This window comes from Erithacus rubecula, assembly GCF_903797595.1.
Source record: "Erithacus rubecula genome assembly, chromosome: 1".
Taxonomy (NCBI): domain Eukaryota; kingdom Metazoa; phylum Chordata; class Aves; order Passeriformes; family Muscicapidae; genus Erithacus; species Erithacus rubecula.
The window spans coordinates 94,467,259-94,484,881 of NC_136658.1; the positions used below are offsets into that span (position 1 = coordinate 94,467,259).

A 17,623-nucleotide genomic window follows, 5' to 3' on the forward strand; every position below is an offset into this window, starting at 1 on the left:
GTCACGCAGGGATATGGAGCAGAACCACCGCCCGGCTCCGGCCGAGCACAGCCCTCCACCGCCGCGGGAGCCGGCCGAGCTGCCCGTGCCCCGGTCCCGGTCCCTGCCCCTGTTCTTTCCCCTGTCCCGGTCCCAGCCCCCGGCCCGGCCCGGCCCCGCGGCAGCCCCGGGACCGGGGCCCGGCATCCAGGGGTAGTGGCCGCTCCCCCCGGCCCGTCCGGGGGTTGCCTCCCGTCGGCCGGGGCCGGGGCATGGACCGAGGGGCTGGGGCGATGCTCGGCTACGAGCCGAGCTGAAAGCCTTGCTAGTGTCTCAGTGTGTGTCCGTGTGTGTGTGTGTAGCTTTGTGTGCGTGTACGCGTGTGCGCGGGGAGGAGGAGGAGGGCTGGGCGATGAAGGGAGGGGAAGGAAGCAAGGGGGGAAAGAAGAAGAGATAGAGAGAAAAACGCGGAAAGCGGCAAAATGGTTAGTGGTGACATCACCGTCATTTGCATAGGCGCGGGGATAAAACCGCCCCGCCAGCGAGCGCCCTTTATACTGGCGTGCGGAGCGGCGGCAGCAGCGAGCGGCGGGACCGAGCATCACCGCGCGGCGACACCGGTGGGTCCTGCCGCACCCCCAGACACCCCCCGGTCCCTGAGCACGGGCAGCGCGAACCCGGCACCCTGCCGGGGGGGACCGCGGGCAGGGCAGGGCAGGGCGCGGGGGCTTTTGTCGCGGGGTGGGAGGGAGGCGAGGAGGAAGGGAGGGGGCTATTGTCCGTGCCGGGTATTGTCTGCGGGCGCGCTGCTGCAGGGCGGTGGCGTGCGAGGCTCAAGGCGGCTTTGTTGCAGTCACAGGGCTGTATTTTTAAATTACTTTTCCCTTAACGAATTAAAAACGCGGTCAGCGCCGTGTGCGTCCCCCCCTATTGTACTCTGGAGCGCGCAGATAGTGGGAGCTGCCCCCGGTGGAGGCTGGCGGCGAACCGCAACGCCTGGGATGCTGGATTATACAGACCCTTCTAAAAATTAGCATTATTTTAAAATATATCGGGGGTGAAGCGTTTTGCTTGCGGGGAGCTGGAGCGTGCGGGTCCCCGCGGCGGGCGCGGCCCCGCGGGCGGGGGGACCGGGCTGCCCCAGCCGGGGTAACGGGGCTCTTCCCCTCCGTGCGCAGAGTCACCTGCCAACATGTCCGACAAACCAGACATGGCTGAGATCGAGAAATTTGACAAGTCCAAATTGAAGAAGACAGAGACGCAAGAGAAAAACCCGCTGCCTTCAAAAGAAAGTGAGTGAGGGCAGGCGGCGGGCAAGAGCAGGCGCAGAGGGAGGGAGGGAGGGAGTCAGGCAGGGAAGGAGGGAGACGGGCAGGGAGGGAGGGAGGGAGGAAAGGATGAAGGGAGGGAGGCGGGAGGAGACAAAGAGGGGCGGCAGGCGGGAGCCGGGGGTGCGGCGGTGCAGGGTGGAGGGAGGATACACGGCTGTGTCTGTGCTAGACAGCCAGAAACCGAACCCACCATAGCAGCGCTTAATTTACAATGATTTACACCCTGTTTTGATCAGTAGCTAAAAATATATATTTGTTTTAGCTATTTATAGCAATTGTCATGTGAATGCATTTCAGATTCTCGATTTTCATTTTGTTTTTCTCCCTTTTCTGTTTTTTCCCCCTTTTTAGCAATTGAACAGGAGAAGCAAGCGGGTGAATCGTAATGAAATCTGCCCTTCCAAATTATGCACTGTACATTCCACAAGCATTGCCTTCTTATTTTACTTCTTTTAGCTGTTTAACTTTGTAAGATGCAAAGAGGTTGGATAAAGTTTAAAATGACTGTACTGCCCCTTTCACATCAAAAGAATAGAGAGAACTACTGACACTGAATGAAGGCGCTGCCTTTCCCTCTGCCTGTCTGGCTTTGGTCCTGGTGGCATGAAAGAGCTTGCATGTTGATGAAAGAAGAACTTGGGTGGGACTACAGTAAACTAGAGTAACACACGAATAAATGCAAAGCTGTACCAAGGTCCTGCGAGCTGTAAAATGCAGTTAATCGAGTGCCATTTTTTTTTTTTTTTTTTTTTTTTTGTTCAAATGATTTTAATTATTGGAATGCACAATTTTTTTAATATGCAAATAAAATGTTTTAAAACCTGGATGGTATTTATGTCCTCTATTTGGAGAACTGTATCAATGGATAAGAAGCATAAGAGCCGGTACTGAGACACAGGATACTATAAAACCTTTGGAGATGCCTCAAACATCAGTCACCATTCTCATTTTTTTCAATATGTGTGCTCACCAATACATAAACTTGCTATTCCTGATGCTAGTTTTTAGACAGATTTCAGTTAAAAATTGAATATCTTATAATTTGTCACCATGTGAGTATATCCCTTTTAAGTATTTCTTTTATGTAGAGATTGATAAAAGCAAAAAAATCGGGCTGCCTTTATTGCTTTGCCCCACCCATAGCATAGCTCTTTTATGAACCATTCTGTACTGTTGCAGACATTCAGCCTCAGTTGTATCAACCCCTAATTAATTTGTTTAATAATTAAGGCTTGTTATTTTGAAACGGTATTTAAAGGAAGCTGTAACTTGAATTTTAAGATCCAGATTGAACATAAGCTTTTTATTTTCCAAAAGCATTTAGTGGTTGGTGTCCCAGGGAAATAAATATAATTTGCTACTATGTTGCTCATATTTTGAACAAAGTCTTTTAACAGTCTCCTTGATCCTAAGAACTGGTTTCAAAGTTTAAAAAGCTACAGTCTTAAAAATTTGAAATGGACCATTTGGGGACAAAAACGTTGTGGTAACTTACTTATAAAGATCATAATAAATCTGACATTCAAATAGCCACACTCCATTGCTGGTTTACAGCAATTCTTTAAGGCCTGGGACAGTTTTGGTTATTTTTCTTCAAATGACTGCGGGTAAAACCTGTGATCCAGGGAGATCAGTAGGAGTTGACTTTAGTAGTCATGGATTTCATCAGAGTGGAGTGAGTAATGAACATTCTGGGAAACAAAAATGCTGTCAGATAACCTGTAGGAGGGTGGTGAGCGTGCTTCTGCAGTGCCTTAGTTTTATCTTATGGATTTGAGGCTACATCAATTTCAGCCAGTTCCTATAAAGCAAAATTAGTCCCTTTGGGGAAGGTTGAGTTTTGCTGAGGCTGCTGACTTGGTGGGGTCATGTAGATTTGGGGTTTCATCCTGTCACTGCTTCCTAGAAGGATCTGACTGCAACAATAAGCTGGCCTTGGTTTTACTCCATTGGGGGCAGTGGGGCTCCTCTCCTTGGAGATTTGGTGGATGTCTGTGGGAGCCAGAGGGGTGTCACATGCTTGTGGGCACACTCCCCAGCCCCCCAGCAGTGGAAAACTTGCAGAATTGAGTGTTTGAGAAAAATCTCCTTTCAGGCTTGAGATTTTTTTATGCAGTCCATGGGAAGATTTGGAAAGTCCTGGTGTCGTATAAGGAGCTTCACAGCAATTTAAGGTGATGAGTTCAGGAAGGAAATGAACCATTTCTTGTGCTTGTTTAAGCTCTGATTTTATTCACCATGCATAATGGGAAAGATGGGAAATCTACAAGCTGTGTTTCTGAAAAGTCAATTAATCAGATCCCAGCTACTGATCTTAATCAGGTAACATGGGATGTGACATGTCTTGGTGCAGAAGTGCACAGTATGAGCTGCACGTGCACTCACACTGTGTAGAAGCAAGTGCTTGCTTAGTGTGGATTTATCTGTGGGAAAAAAACAGCAAGGTATTTCTGAGGGAGGCAAAGCACGAGGTACACAGAGCTCTGCATAAGTCAGTGAAAGTGCCTGCTGTAATACAGCACAGTTCAGCAAAAATGTAATGAGTAATTGACAGCAATGAGGCCTATGACTTCAGATATGCACATCCAAAGTGATCAGTGCTGGTCAAAGGGTACCAGCAGCTGCAACATGAGGTGGTGAAGCTCAGATCTGTTTTCAGGAGATAAGGCACTAAGCCACTACTACTGTTATAGCTCTGTTTCTGCCATCAAGGACTGAACAAAATTACAAAATCCACTGTGAAGAAAACCTTCAGGTCAAATTCAGGGATTACAGGCTGGAGTTTATCATCCCCTGCTTTGCTCCTTGTTCATCTCTTTTCATACATTCAAAGAAAATTGTGGCAGGTCTATGCTTTGCATAGGCAGTACTGTGGTGGTCACATCTGACACCTATTCCACAGCAATGCAATTGATGATGTGAAACATGAAGGTTTGGAATCAATTGTGATACTCAGGACTGTGTGGACTGGTTGTTGGGTGTTGTTAATAAAATCAGTCTCTTCAGCTGTCAGTCTAGAAACTTTCATCAGCCACAAATTAACTAGAAAAAAAAATACAGCCCAAACCCTGGTTATGAAAAAGGGTCATTAGAAAGAGAAACATATGGATTTTGATCTCACTCTGTGCAGGCACAGCCTGCCAGCCCTATGAGACTTATAGTGTCTGGTGTTGCTGCCTCCCCACCCCCAGCCGAGGCAGCTCTGCCGAGGTGATGTGGTGAGAAGCTCTGCCCTCCAGCACTGAAGCAAATTCTTCCTTTCTCAGTATTTCTCAGAAGATTTTCTCTCCCTTTCATGCATGTCCCCAGATATCATTAACTATACATATATTGGACAGAAAGCATATGCTAACCACATCCAAAATAGATCTTTGTGGTATTAATTACAGAAATGTGGAGACTTCAATGTAAGCATTTTGGTCTTCTAGGCTATTTTTGTGCAATGTTGAATGTGTGATAAAACACCACTTCCCCTAGTAACCCTTTACTTCCCTAGAAACAGTGTAGAAATGAGCAGTTCCTATTGTGTATTGTGATCATATATGGCTGCCACACACATCTGCTGCACAGCAGAATTTTATTAATAAGGAACTCTGTGCTACCCAAGCATCATGTAAAACACAATGAGCTCATGATACAGTGTTCAGTGTAATAGTTCCACTGGGCTGATACTAAAATGGGTGTGAAGAAATAAAAAATGCAGCTCTTGCTTATTTATTGATGTATAGTAGGATGACTATGCAAAGCAACCTATGTCAGGCTTGTCCCTCTGTGAGATCCTCTGATGCTTCAGCTTTGTGCATTTTCAATTCAAACAATTCAATTCAAGGCAACCAAATTCTCAAAAAATGGGCCATTTTTTAGTTCAGAGAAAAGGAACTGCAGACAACATTTATTCATTATTTGTATGCTGTCTGGCAGTTTCATTTGCTAGTGTCCCTGTGATATGGTGATTTTAAAAAAACCACTCTGTGCTTTGCCATACTCCTCTTTCAAAATTGTGTGGCTTAATGACAGGAGTCTATTTTTCTCTCTGTTTTCAGATGAACTTAATGATCTGAATTCCAGTATTGCTTTTACTGGGTTTTAAAAATGTCAGAACCCTCTTTGACTTCCTCTTCTTCCTGCTTAGGAAAAAAAAAAAAAAAATTAAACATAGTGAGTTCTCAGAGATGTTTAATTTGCCTCTGGGTTAATGAGCTTTTAGCATTTGGGAGCAGAGCAAAGATAATTTTTTCTCCTGTTCTTACAATCATGAAGATTACAACATTGCTTTTTCTCCTTGTAATCAAAAACTGGAGTTCTCGGGAGATTTTTCAGTCTCATGGAGATTGGGCTTTATGAAAACTGTCAGGCACAACAAGATTCATGCAATTATGGGAATTGGCAACTGGGAGGTTCTGCAACCACTGCTCCCTCACAGTAAGTGGATGCTGATGGCTAAGCAGAATCAAATATAGGCCTATAGCCTTAGTTTCAGGCCATAATATGCAATTAATGCCATAGTGAGATGAGTAAACACATTTCTGTTTTTTTTTTTAATTTACAATTCCTGTGACCTCAGGTTTTCTGATAGCTCTAGATTTATTTTTTTGCCTAGATTTTCCTTGCAGCAATGTTTTAGAACTGAGTGAGTGGATTTACTCCAATTTAAAAGCATTTCTAACATTTGAATAGTCCCCAAATATTCACCATGTGTCCCATCAAAACATTGTCTTGAAAAAAAATTCTTCATTATATTGACCAAAGGGTTCTCAGTGATGAAGAAAATTTTCCCCACTATTGTAATCCTCATCGTTTTATCTTTGGCATGTGGTCATGGGCTTGAAATTTAGGTCTGGAAAAAATCTCATGTGATTTTTAGACATTGCAGATTCCATGAACAGACATTTCCAGTGCTCTTTGTTTGCATATTATGGTCAAATATTGACTACACTTACTAGACTTAGAAATATGTTGGAAAATGGAAAGAAAATCCCCCAAAATCAAAACAATTCCCCCCAACAAGCACCAAACCAAGAAGAGGAATGCATGTGTGTTCTGTAATATCTGCCATGAACAATGTAGTTATTCCTAGTATCTTCTAGTGGTGTGAAACTACTGCAGTAACATTCAGGTCTCTAAAATAATTTTACAAATTTTCATAGATATTGCTATATGTTTTCTTTTTTAAAATGGTGCTTCTCTTCCATCTGACATATAACTACTTATGATATGGTTTATATTAGTCAGGTATAGCATTTTAAAATGTTTTGAAATGGATAAATACTTCTTCAACCATCACTTGAAGTTTTGGAATTTATCTTTAAATCTTTCTGCTCAGCTAGATTTTGATGCAAGATAATGGAGTGAATTGTGGAGCTACATGATAATCAGAAAAGTAATTCACTGGATTAATTTTTCATGCATCTTAGTTCACCTCACCTGCTCTATGTCATGTGGTCTGTACAAGAAAATTGAGCCAACAGAAGGATATTCTTCATCCTTGCACCTAAACTGGACACTGCCTCTGAGAAATGTCACTGACTCCCTGTGCAGTGTGAATAAGAAAGTCCATTCTTTGCACTGCATTTTTCTTGATGTTTAATGTGAGAAATCAGTAGAAGAGGAAAAGAGGCCACTGCAGAGTGACATCCTCAGACAGAAAAGTGGGCATGGCCCTGAGCATCCACACTGCCAAAATGGAAACCATCTTCAGCACGCTGAGCAGCCTCCAGGCTCACAGCAGCTTTGCTCACACCATCCTGGGCTCTTGTGAAGGTCACCCACAGTGTCATCCTAGGGTGTGCATTGCTGGCAGCATCACAGGGTGGCCCCAGGGGCAGCCCCAGGGCAGCAGAGATTTTTTATTTTAGCATTTCAGTTCAGCTTTCCTGTCACTTCAGTCACAAAGTTTCAGCCATACAGAGCAGTAACACAAAATACTTGAGCCCTACCAGTACTAGGCTGGAATGCAGATCAGCCATACCCTTATGGTCCCAGCCCAGTGATGGCTTTGCATCCAAAGAACAGGGCATGTATGTGTGTAAATCCATTACTTAAAGAAATTAATTACCAGATTAAGGATACTACAACCTGTATGAGGACTTTTTCTGATGGGGAGCCTGATGCCTACCTCTTCAAAAAATCTTGTCCTTATTTTACACCAAAGGCTACAAGGTCCTATGGGAAATTATGCAGAAGGCATAATAAAATGACTTCCACAAGAAAGCAATAAAAGATGAGCTTTATACAAAAATTCCTATTCCCTAGCAGTAGCAAACAAAACAAGAAATTGAGTTGGTGAAAGCATCAATGATTTTGCTCCCACTGTATTGTTCCAGAATGAATTAGGAATAAGAAATCTCCTAGCAGCTGAGCTATACCCCATGACTCTGACATGTTGGGGCAGGACAGATGGATCCCAGACAATCTCATCTTCATAGCTTGCAACTACAAAAGCAGTTGATGCTTGGATCCTGCAGAGAACATTGCTCCTGGGAAGAACTTCACATTTCTTTAATTTTTCTATTATTATTTTAGCAACTTTAATTACCACTCTGAGACACACACAAAAAAAAATTCTGCTGCTTGCTTTACTTGTGGTAGCTGCCTTGCCAGCATTTAGTGGAGGGGGAAGGGGAAGCCCTGAAAATTAATGAGGCTAAAAATGATACCACTTCTCAGCATGGGGAGTTAGAATGATGCCAAGAGGAATACAGGTGAAATTCTGGGAGACATGCATCCTTTTACAGGGATCCATAGCCTGCACATATTTATACATGTCTGCTTCCCTGGTGCTTTGCTTGTAAAGTCAACCCTGCTGCGTGTGGGAGGTGTGGGTTACACTGAGAAATGCCAAAGTCGCTCTTGAAGTCCTTGCTGCATTTTAAAGGTTAAACTAGAAACAGACTGGCATTCTCCTAAAGGTCTTTAAATGGAAGAGCTGTTTAATCACATGCACTGCAGCACGAGTACAGCACTGTCTCTTCTATATCTTCCTCAGCTGGAATTTGTAAGCTGATAGGCACAGTTTGTTTTCAGCAAAGGCAATGCTGTGACATCTACAGTTTGCTCTCTCCAAGATCATAAAAAAACAGCAAACAGTGTTTTGAGACCAGGAATGGTTTCACACAGATTTTAATTCGGTTGCCTAAAATAATTCTAAATTCACATTTAGGGTTAATAGTAATGGAGCAGTTGAATGTTCCCACCTTCCAGTGAAATTTCCCTCCTTGCTGAAGCCAAGTCCCTATGAAATGCCAAGGTGTTGAGCAGGTGTGGTTGCCTTCATTTTGGTGAGTTTTCTAGATATGAGGCTAATTTTCATTTGAATGTCTAATTAAGAATAAAAACATACTTTTAGTTCCATGCAACTCTCCCCAGTTTGTGATACTAGCTTGTTTGGGGCCTCCTAGCCAGGGCTCTGTTGCAATGAGCACTTCTCAGAAGGAATGGGAGTATCCCCCCTCTATGCACAACTTGTGAAGTGCAATCACATATCTCAAGGCTTTTTCTTCTCACTGTCTCCTTTCACAGAATCTAATTTTTCACTGAATCCTGCCCTAAATTTATTCTCCTCCATCCAGATTAGTGCCCTAATAATACCACCATTATGTGCCCAAGAAGTTTGGTCTTCTCCTTGGTCCTCACTCATCAAACTCAAGCCCTGGGTGTAACACCCCTCTCAGCAGCTACTCCCTGCTTCAGATCATATGTCTGACTCCACTGTATGGTCTAATAACCTGTCAGATTGGTTGGTGTCTCCAAATTGCTGACTCTCAGCAGGAGGCTTCTGCCAACTTTTTAACAGTGGAACTCTGTCAAATACGTCTTGCCTGAGATGTCTGTGCCTTTAAAATACTGCCAGCAAAGGCTTCACTCTTTCCTTTCCCATCTATATGGAGTGACCAAAACTGGTCCTCAGGGCTGATCCAGCAGAGGAAACAGCTGCATGCCAGCAAACTGGAAGGGTTAGGTGCTGTGTAGGCTGCCTATCAGGAAGAAAGAGCTCCTCTCTAACCTTTATACAGCCCTTCCTCTTATTTGTCTGAGCTTCAAAACAATACATTTTAGATAGTTGTAATGAGCTTGTTTATTTCTAGTGCTAAAATCCTAGACTTATCCTTTTTCACACTGCTAGCCAGCAGTGGGAAGGTTAAAAATGCAGTCAGTTACCAGTGGCAACATACCAGTGTTGTAAATCCTGCCCACACATCTTCAGATCTACTGACATTTGAAACATCTAGGTCTTTTCTGTTAGCTATGCCAGTGTAATTATGTCTTGGTATAGCTTTTTTTCCTACGTGTCATCCTCCAGGAGTGCTCAGATAAGTATATTTGAAGGATATAAATGGAAGGAAAAAGAAAGAAGGAGGCTGAAGTTACAAAGAAAGAAAGGAAGCCATTGCAAATACTTCACTGGGATGTTTGAAAAAGCAATATCACATATTAATAGTTGCAATTTAACAGCAGATCTGATCCCTTTAAATTATTTGAGATTCTTGCCTGTGAGCTGCAGGACAGGCTGTGCCAGTGAAATCAATTACATTTCATATCAGTACCATGTGCTTATCTTGCACAGCAGGGATGTGGAGGTGCTGTGCATCCTAGTCAGCAGTGCTGTAAGCCAAACAGGCTGCATGGAGTGGAGCTGGCATATATGCTAAGGCAAATGTGTGAAATCTCCATGTGAGGACCAGTGAGTCATTGCTGCTCCTCTTCAGAGTCAGCAGGGAGAGGAGACAGCTTTGCTGCTGGTCAGGATTCAGCTCCATGCAAAACTGGCCTGAATGTGAGAACTTATTTATAGTGCACACACACACAAACAAATGAAAATTCCAAAATTGAGTGTGTTTCCAGAGGCTGAGAGAGAAAGGCTTTATGTTCGGTTAAGGCTTTTCTGCCTAGTAGACAAGACCACTGCTGTTTCTGCAGGACTTAGTGAGTCCACCCCAGTCCAGGTGACAAAATGGAGCCCCAGGTGATGGGAAGGACAGCCACGACTTCAGCTGAGCATGTCCAGAGAAGCAGTGAGTCTCAGCTAGAGCCTGGCCCTTGGCCAGAACTTTCTTCTGTGCTGTGCTTTATAAGAGGGCAGGGGCAGAGGGTCATCCCCTCATGCCCAGCTCTGGTAAGTGGTCTTGAAGTTGGTTATTTTTGTTCCAGAGACAGCAAGGATGGGATTACCCAGAGCACTAGTTCTCCTGGAGCAGAACATCTCAGTCATCATCCTTCACACAGAACAGTATCCAAATATGCATGTGGAAATTAAGGCAGGTAGGAAACTGGAGTACCATGCAGTAATTAACATGTTTTAAAATCCCTTTTTATTGATATTTTTACAGAAGTAAAATAGCTTAGATCAGTGCTGTATTATGGGCACCTTAATCACGTGTGTCTCCAGGCATGGTATCTTTCTAAAATGTTATTGTTCTTAAAAGAAAATGGGCCACCAGAGAGAACAAAGCAATACAAGCCTATGATTATGAAGCAATCACTAGCAGTTTACATCCTTGTCCACTCCTCTGTGGAGGACTTTTAACGGGGTGGGCATGCTCCAGGCTGAGAAAAAGTGACAGTAATCTGCAGGACTAATCACAGGAGTAAACACCACACCAATGAACAAAGATTTGGCAGTTGTTTTCTGTGCAGATAAATCAATTAATTATGTGATCAAGGCCTGTGCTTTGGTCTTTGCCAATGTGAGTTATTTATAACACCATGCTGAATTTCAGCCATATACACTAAATTCTTTCAACAGATGTAATGGAGTCTGAGAAATTATCCTTTGTGATATGAATGTAGGTTAGTGGGTCTTAATAGATTGCTTCTTCCATAGATTCTGAGTATAGATTTTTAATCTGATAATGGACTCTCTGCTGCCTTCAGCCACTACTCTTGCATGTGACAGTAGTGAGGCCATTATTGCAAATCCAGCACAATTTATCCACAGTTCATTGCTTGCCTAGAAGGGGCATATCACATGCAGACTTTCCTTCCAAATACCCAAAACACTATTTCCAACAAGCTAGTCAAACTAAAATAGTTTTGCCCTTCTGAACATTCAAACATTACATCACTCTATAGTGTACTCAATATCTCCAGTGTAAGGTTGTAGGATTCCATTTATTAGTGTACATTGTGCACTTATGACAAACTATATATTTATATATCTATGTATCTATACCTAGATATATAGATATATAGATATAGACAGAAACTGACTCTTAATTTGGATATACCATTCTTGGTAGGATTTTAAATTGCTATGTATTTGACCCAGCTGACAAATGTTTTTTATGTTAAAATATGCTTCAGTTTTATCTCAACAAACAAGGAGATGTGCAGCTAGCTACTTCAAACATCCCTGTTTACATTAAAAGGGAACTTGTCTGCTAGTTTTGGTGTTTCAATTGTACAGAAGTTAGATCACCAAACCAGCCTAATTGAGAGGATGTGGATTCCCTAATAATGAGCCTGTTGCTGCACTCTTTTTTTTTTTGCAGGTTCCATTTCAAATATTCAGCTGGACTGAGAGCATGGATGGCTCTGCAGATTGAGCTTGGGGGAACTGTAAATTTATCTCCACACCTAGTCTTAACACATCATTTACTGCCTGATATTTCTAGATTTGATTAGGAAAAGAAAGGTGTCTACACAGACAGACTTTTCTATAATCAAAAGCAAAAGACTGTTTCTTTGGTGCGAACAACCACCATCCATACTCCTCATCACCATCCCTGTCTCTCAAGATTGAGGAAGCTGCTCCTTGTGTAAAAGCAGTCAATTTTTCTTCCTCATCCCTCAGCAATCCACAACTCACTCACCAAAATAAGGAGGCAGCCTGAGGCTTCACTATTATTGCTTAGAGAAGTATTCAGTTTATAGCTCAAGGTTTGTCTGGAGCTAGACAAAAGTTAGGAACTCAACAGACACATTAGATGCCACCTTGCATTTCCTCTAGGTCCTACTGCGATCTTTTGCTTTTCAGACAATTCAATAATACATGCATTATCCCTTAAGACAATGTCATTTTTTTTTTAAAACCCCACATTTTTAACTCTGTCAGTAGCTAAATTGACAAGAATATGCATACTTTACCACCTTCAGAAAGCAGGTATGAATATGGATTAAATGAAAATTAAATGAAATTGTTTTATTATAATGATATTTTAAATTCTTTTCTCAGTTGTGACCAGTGATTCTGTTTCACTGTAGGAAGTAATATTTCAGCAACAAATCATTAGGGCTAGAAATTAATTGCTGCCATTTTTCAGTACTATCTCACAAGCCTCTAATTTCACCTCTATTTTCTCACTTATCCTCTTCTGGGTCTTCTGGTTGGTTTACCTTAAAGCAAACACTCAGTTATTTTAGAGCAATAGTGGAGCTTGCACCATACAAACGTACACCCTTCTTATTATTTTCTCTGAATTGTCTTCTTGGTATGATTTCAACAGATGCAAATATTAGCTGGAATTTCCATCATTTAGAAGATACAATTTGGGACAGGGCAGTGCCTTGTTTTCTCTTAAGAAAAGTACAATTTACGGATATTATTTGGTTGATTATGACTTTAGAATTCAGGGTCAAAGTACAGAAGCCTAGTCCACTTTAGGGAAAGCAATCTTAGTAAACACATTATAAAATATGTCTCTGATAAATCCCCCATGAAATCAACCATATATCAAGGTCTGTTACTGTCATTAACTTTTTATTGTCCTGATTTTCTTCCAGTAACTTAAAAGAATATTAAAATGTGTGAATGGCTGATCTCCCATACAAAAGGATCTGATAGTTTTAATTAGCTTTTCCCCTAGATCTTGTGCAATAGTTTTAGCAGGGGTATTTCATATGTTGAGTGAGTGCTGTATTTAGGACCACACATATATAATCTCCACAGAGTATTAGAAGTTCTGAGTACAGAATACATAGTTATGCAAAGAATTGTTAGGGTAATATATAGCCTTTTATACCTAGAGTAACATTAGCCTATCCCTACTGTCTTTATGAACATAGTTTTCCTCCTACTTTGTCTTTCACTCCTTTATTCCCATATGCTTCCTGATTTACAGTGTTTCACACTCTGCTCCTTTGTGTTAATCTGTAAGGATTAAGTGCTGAGAGTGAAGGATCCCAGAGCACCCACACAAACAGACTGAAAAAAGGAACTAAAGTGCATGTCTTGCAATGAAGAAATGTGCTCAGTGTTAACAGCATCAACAATTAATATTTCTTTAAAAAAAAAAGAATATCCTAATTACTCTGCCACTTCTCTTGTTTAGACTGCAAACTGGCCTGAGTACCTGGACTGTCTTCTACATTACATTTATGTCAGCTTTTGGAAATTAGTATGCACAGGTGGGGACAGATCTGCAAAAGCATCCAGTTTGTTTGGACACAGGGATGCATTGAAACCCTCTCTTTGGTTGTAGCTTCAGTTGTTCTGTAAAGTCATCCTTAAAGGACCGGGCATATAAAAATTGTGCTCAGGGTGTCTGATGAGTCCAGACAAAGGGGTGGGTGGGAACGGCTCCCGGAGGGGCCTCTGAGGCTTCCAGGAGGGCACTCGTGTTTCCGGCGAGCCGGGAGGAGGACGCCTGGGATCATTCAGCCACGCGGCCGAGCACAGCAGAGCCAGACCCTCTGCGACCACCTGCCCTGCATCTGCCCCGTTCCAGCCTCCTGCCTCTGTGGACACAGCTGATCCCCCGGACACACACGGTGAGCGAGGAGCCGCCGCTCCAGCCCGTTCCCACCGGGACCGGCGTAGCCGCTGCCGCCCCTCTCCCCTCCCTCCTGCCTCCGTTTTCCGCCTGCCCTTCGGCAAATCCGGGCTCTGGACTAAGCACAGAGACAGCGTGCTTGCATCTAAAGGGACTGACACCGAGTTATCTATTTCATTCTGTTAGCAATATTAACTGTTATTGTTTTCTGTTTGTACAGTTAGATATATTAGTAAAAGAGCTGTTATTCCTACCCCCTTATCTCTGCCTCAGAGTCCTTGATTCAAACAATTATAATACTTGGAGGGGGGAGTGGAACCAAAGTCTCTATTCCAAAGGGGAACTTCTGCCCTTACTGGCAGACACCTGTCCTTTCAAACCAGGACATCAGGTAAAAAATTTTAGAAAGCAGATCCTATGGAGTCTGCCACAGTCTTTTAGGTGCAGTGTGATCTGTGGATATTATGGTGGCTTTGGAAATAAACCTCACCTCATCTCTTTCAGTAGGTAATTCAGTATAGGCTTTTTTTCAGCATATAAGTAGGTCAATTTTTGTCTATTCATGAGATGCTCAGCTCATTTTTTATTATAGGACATTCTCAGACCCCTTCTACTTTTCCCCTTTGTTCACAGCAAAACTCCCAGTTACTTTATGTCATCATTGTGTTACTTCTGACAAAAACTAACCCATGTATTCCCATTTTTGTGAGTTTTTACGTGAAGCTTTCCTATCAGCTTTGTTCTCATTAGCTGAAGCAATGGATAGGTATCTCCATAATAGCTAGGAATTGATTCTGTCAGGTGTGGGAGGAAAGCAGGGCGAGAAGGATTTGGACTCTCCAGCAGTAATAGTAGCTGGAAACCCTATGAAGCCAATGTACCTGCAGTGCCACTGCGTCTTCCCATGTCAGCTGAGTGGGTGTTTCCACTTTCCTCCTTACTTTGTTCTCTGAAGGTGCTAAACAGCCAGCAAGAATTTTGTTCTTTTGGCTCTAGTTAAAATGAAGAATCTGGGATTCTAGTCTTGCATAAATAATGAATATACTTATGTAAAGGTGTTTATAAGAAGCAACAGAGAGGGAGAGTGGTGGCTCCCTCAGGCCATATTGTTCCTATGTGCTACCTGCTGGGTTCATTGTTAGATGTAATGTCCTGCTCTGCAATAGCTGAAAGAGAGGCTAAGTATGACAGATTTATTCTCAACCTCCCACCAAGACACTAATTCCAGTTTCAGCAGCTGTTTGTTCCCTTGCTTTTAGACTGTTCCTTCCTAGGTTTGCCATGCCCCTCCCTTCCCGCAATGCAGGGCTCCACTCACAGGGAAGGAGAGGGCGCAGCCTTTGGGAATGAGCGTGGCTGTCTCCAGAGCAGCGCTGTTGGGTGTGCCCTGCACCTTCTCTGGGCTGCTAAACGCGTAATTTACACCCTGTGGGAAGCGCCTTCTCCTGCCTCCCGCTCTCACATAGTCAAAGGAGGTGACACGCAATGACACGGGTTGACACGCAGTGACATGCGGTGATACACAGTGATACACGGTGATACACGGTGACATGGTGTACATGGTGACATGTGGTAACATGTGGTGATACACGGTGACACACAGTGACATGCGGTGATACACGGTGATACGCGGTGATACATAGTGATAGGCAGTGATACACAGTAATATACGGTGACATGGTGACACACGGTGACATGAGGTAACATGAAGTGATACACGGTGACACAGTGACACGCGGTTACACATGGGGACATGTGTGACACACGGTGATGCATAGTGAGACACTGTAACAAATGGTGACACACAGTGATACATGGTGACATGGTGACGTGGTGACACGCGGTGATACACAATGGCACACAGTGACACACGGTGATACTCAGTGACACATGGTGATACCTGGTGAGACATGGTGACACGTTGTGATATGTGGTGATACGCAGTGATACACAGTGACACGTGGTGATACACAGTGACACACGGTGATATATGGTGACACACGGTGACATACAGTGATACATGGTGACATGGTGACATGCAGTAACATGCAGTGATACACAGTGACACAGTGACACGCGGTGACATGCGTGACATACAGTGACACACAGTGACATGTGGTGACATGGTGACACACAGTGACACACAGTGATACATAGTGGCACAGTGACATGTGGTGACACATGGTGACACACAGTGACACACAGTAACACAGTGACATGCAGTGACATGCGGTGATATATGGTGCACACAGTGACATGTGAGAGGCGGTGACACATCGTGACACACAGTGATACGTGAGACATGGTGACACATGGTGACACGCAGTGGTACGCGGTGACACAGTGGCATGTGATGACACATGGTGACACGTGGTGACACACAGTGATATGTGAGATATGGTGACACGTGGTGACACGTGGTGACATGCAGTGACATGGTAATGACACGTGGTGACACACAGTGATATGTGGGACATGGTGACGTGGGGACACGTGGTGACACGCAGTGGCACGTTGTGACACAGTGACAAGCGATGACGCATGATGACACTTGGTGACACAGTGACACAGGGTGACACACAGTGACATGCAGAGAGACATGGTGACACGTGGTTACACTTGATGACATGTGGTGACATGTGGTAACACAGGGTGACACACAGTGACACACGGTGACACAGAGTGACACGCGGTGACACGCAGTTGCCGCCTGAGCAGGGAGCACAGGCTCAGAGTGCTCCGCTCCCTGCCGGGGGCAAAGCCACAGGAGCTGGAATCCCGAACTGCGCCCCTCACTAAAGAGCAAACTGAGCCTGCCATAAGGCAAGCAGATGGACGTGGTGCCCTTTGGCTCTTCCCAGCTACAAAAGTAATTCTTTTTTTCTTGAGTCATGCCTAGCAATGGTACAATTATTTTTGGGCCACCACCAGGACAGCACTGATATGACGGTCGCTTTGTGGTACAACTGCTGGCCATTACTCGTGGCAGAAGTATGAAACAGCGTATTTAAACCCATTGCTTTTTCTTTTTAGATGTTTGTCCAGCTCAATTGAAAATTTTGTTATTGCCTAGTAAGACAGTACATGAGTCTGAGTGCCCAAACTGAAACACGTTAATGGACTCTGAGCCTTGATAAGCACCACAAAGATTGTCTGTCAAAGATAACCATGTAGGTCTGTGGGACAGACGTTCCAAATGTACTTTTTTCCATTACGTTTGTCCAGACACCTGGTATGTCTCATAGACTGCTGCCTACAGTTGTGTACTTTGAGAATAATTACTTTTTTTAAAGTAATAAACCAATACGGAAGTCACCAATATTGATGGGATGATTATTTTTGCATTATTTTTATCTACTGGTTGTGTTATTATGTGCATGCTGTGTAGTGTTTTTAAAAATGGGACCCTAGGATGCATCTTGAGTGACACTATTGGAATGGCTGGGTGAAGTTCCAGCATTTAATTTAGCTGAGGTCAGGGGACTAATTCTTCAGCAGAGCGGTGAGTACAGAGCTGAGGCTTTCCATACAGTTAACAATGAGAAACATTTTCCTTTAAAAGACCGACACCAGTCTAAGTTTTTCCATTGTTCTAGGCTGTATGTA

General features: G+C 43.5%; 1 protein-coding gene across 1 annotated transcript; it reads left to right on the forward strand.

Annotated features, from left to right (window-relative positions):
* Positions 1 to 468: 468 nt before the first annotated feature.
* On the forward strand, positions 469 to 2,134 carry TMSB4X (thymosin beta 4 X-linked). The gene is made up of 3 exons (XM_079310334.1): positions 469 to 599; positions 1,158 to 1,271; positions 1,662 to 2,134. The coding sequence occupies exons 2-3, from the start codon at positions 1,172 to 1,174 to the stop codon at positions 1,694 to 1,696; spliced, it is 135 nt and encodes a 44-aa protein (XP_079166460.1). The 5' UTR covers positions 469 to 599; positions 1,158 to 1,171; the 3' UTR covers positions 1,697 to 2,134.
* The last annotated feature ends 15,489 nt before the right edge of the window (positions 2,135 to 17,623 follow it).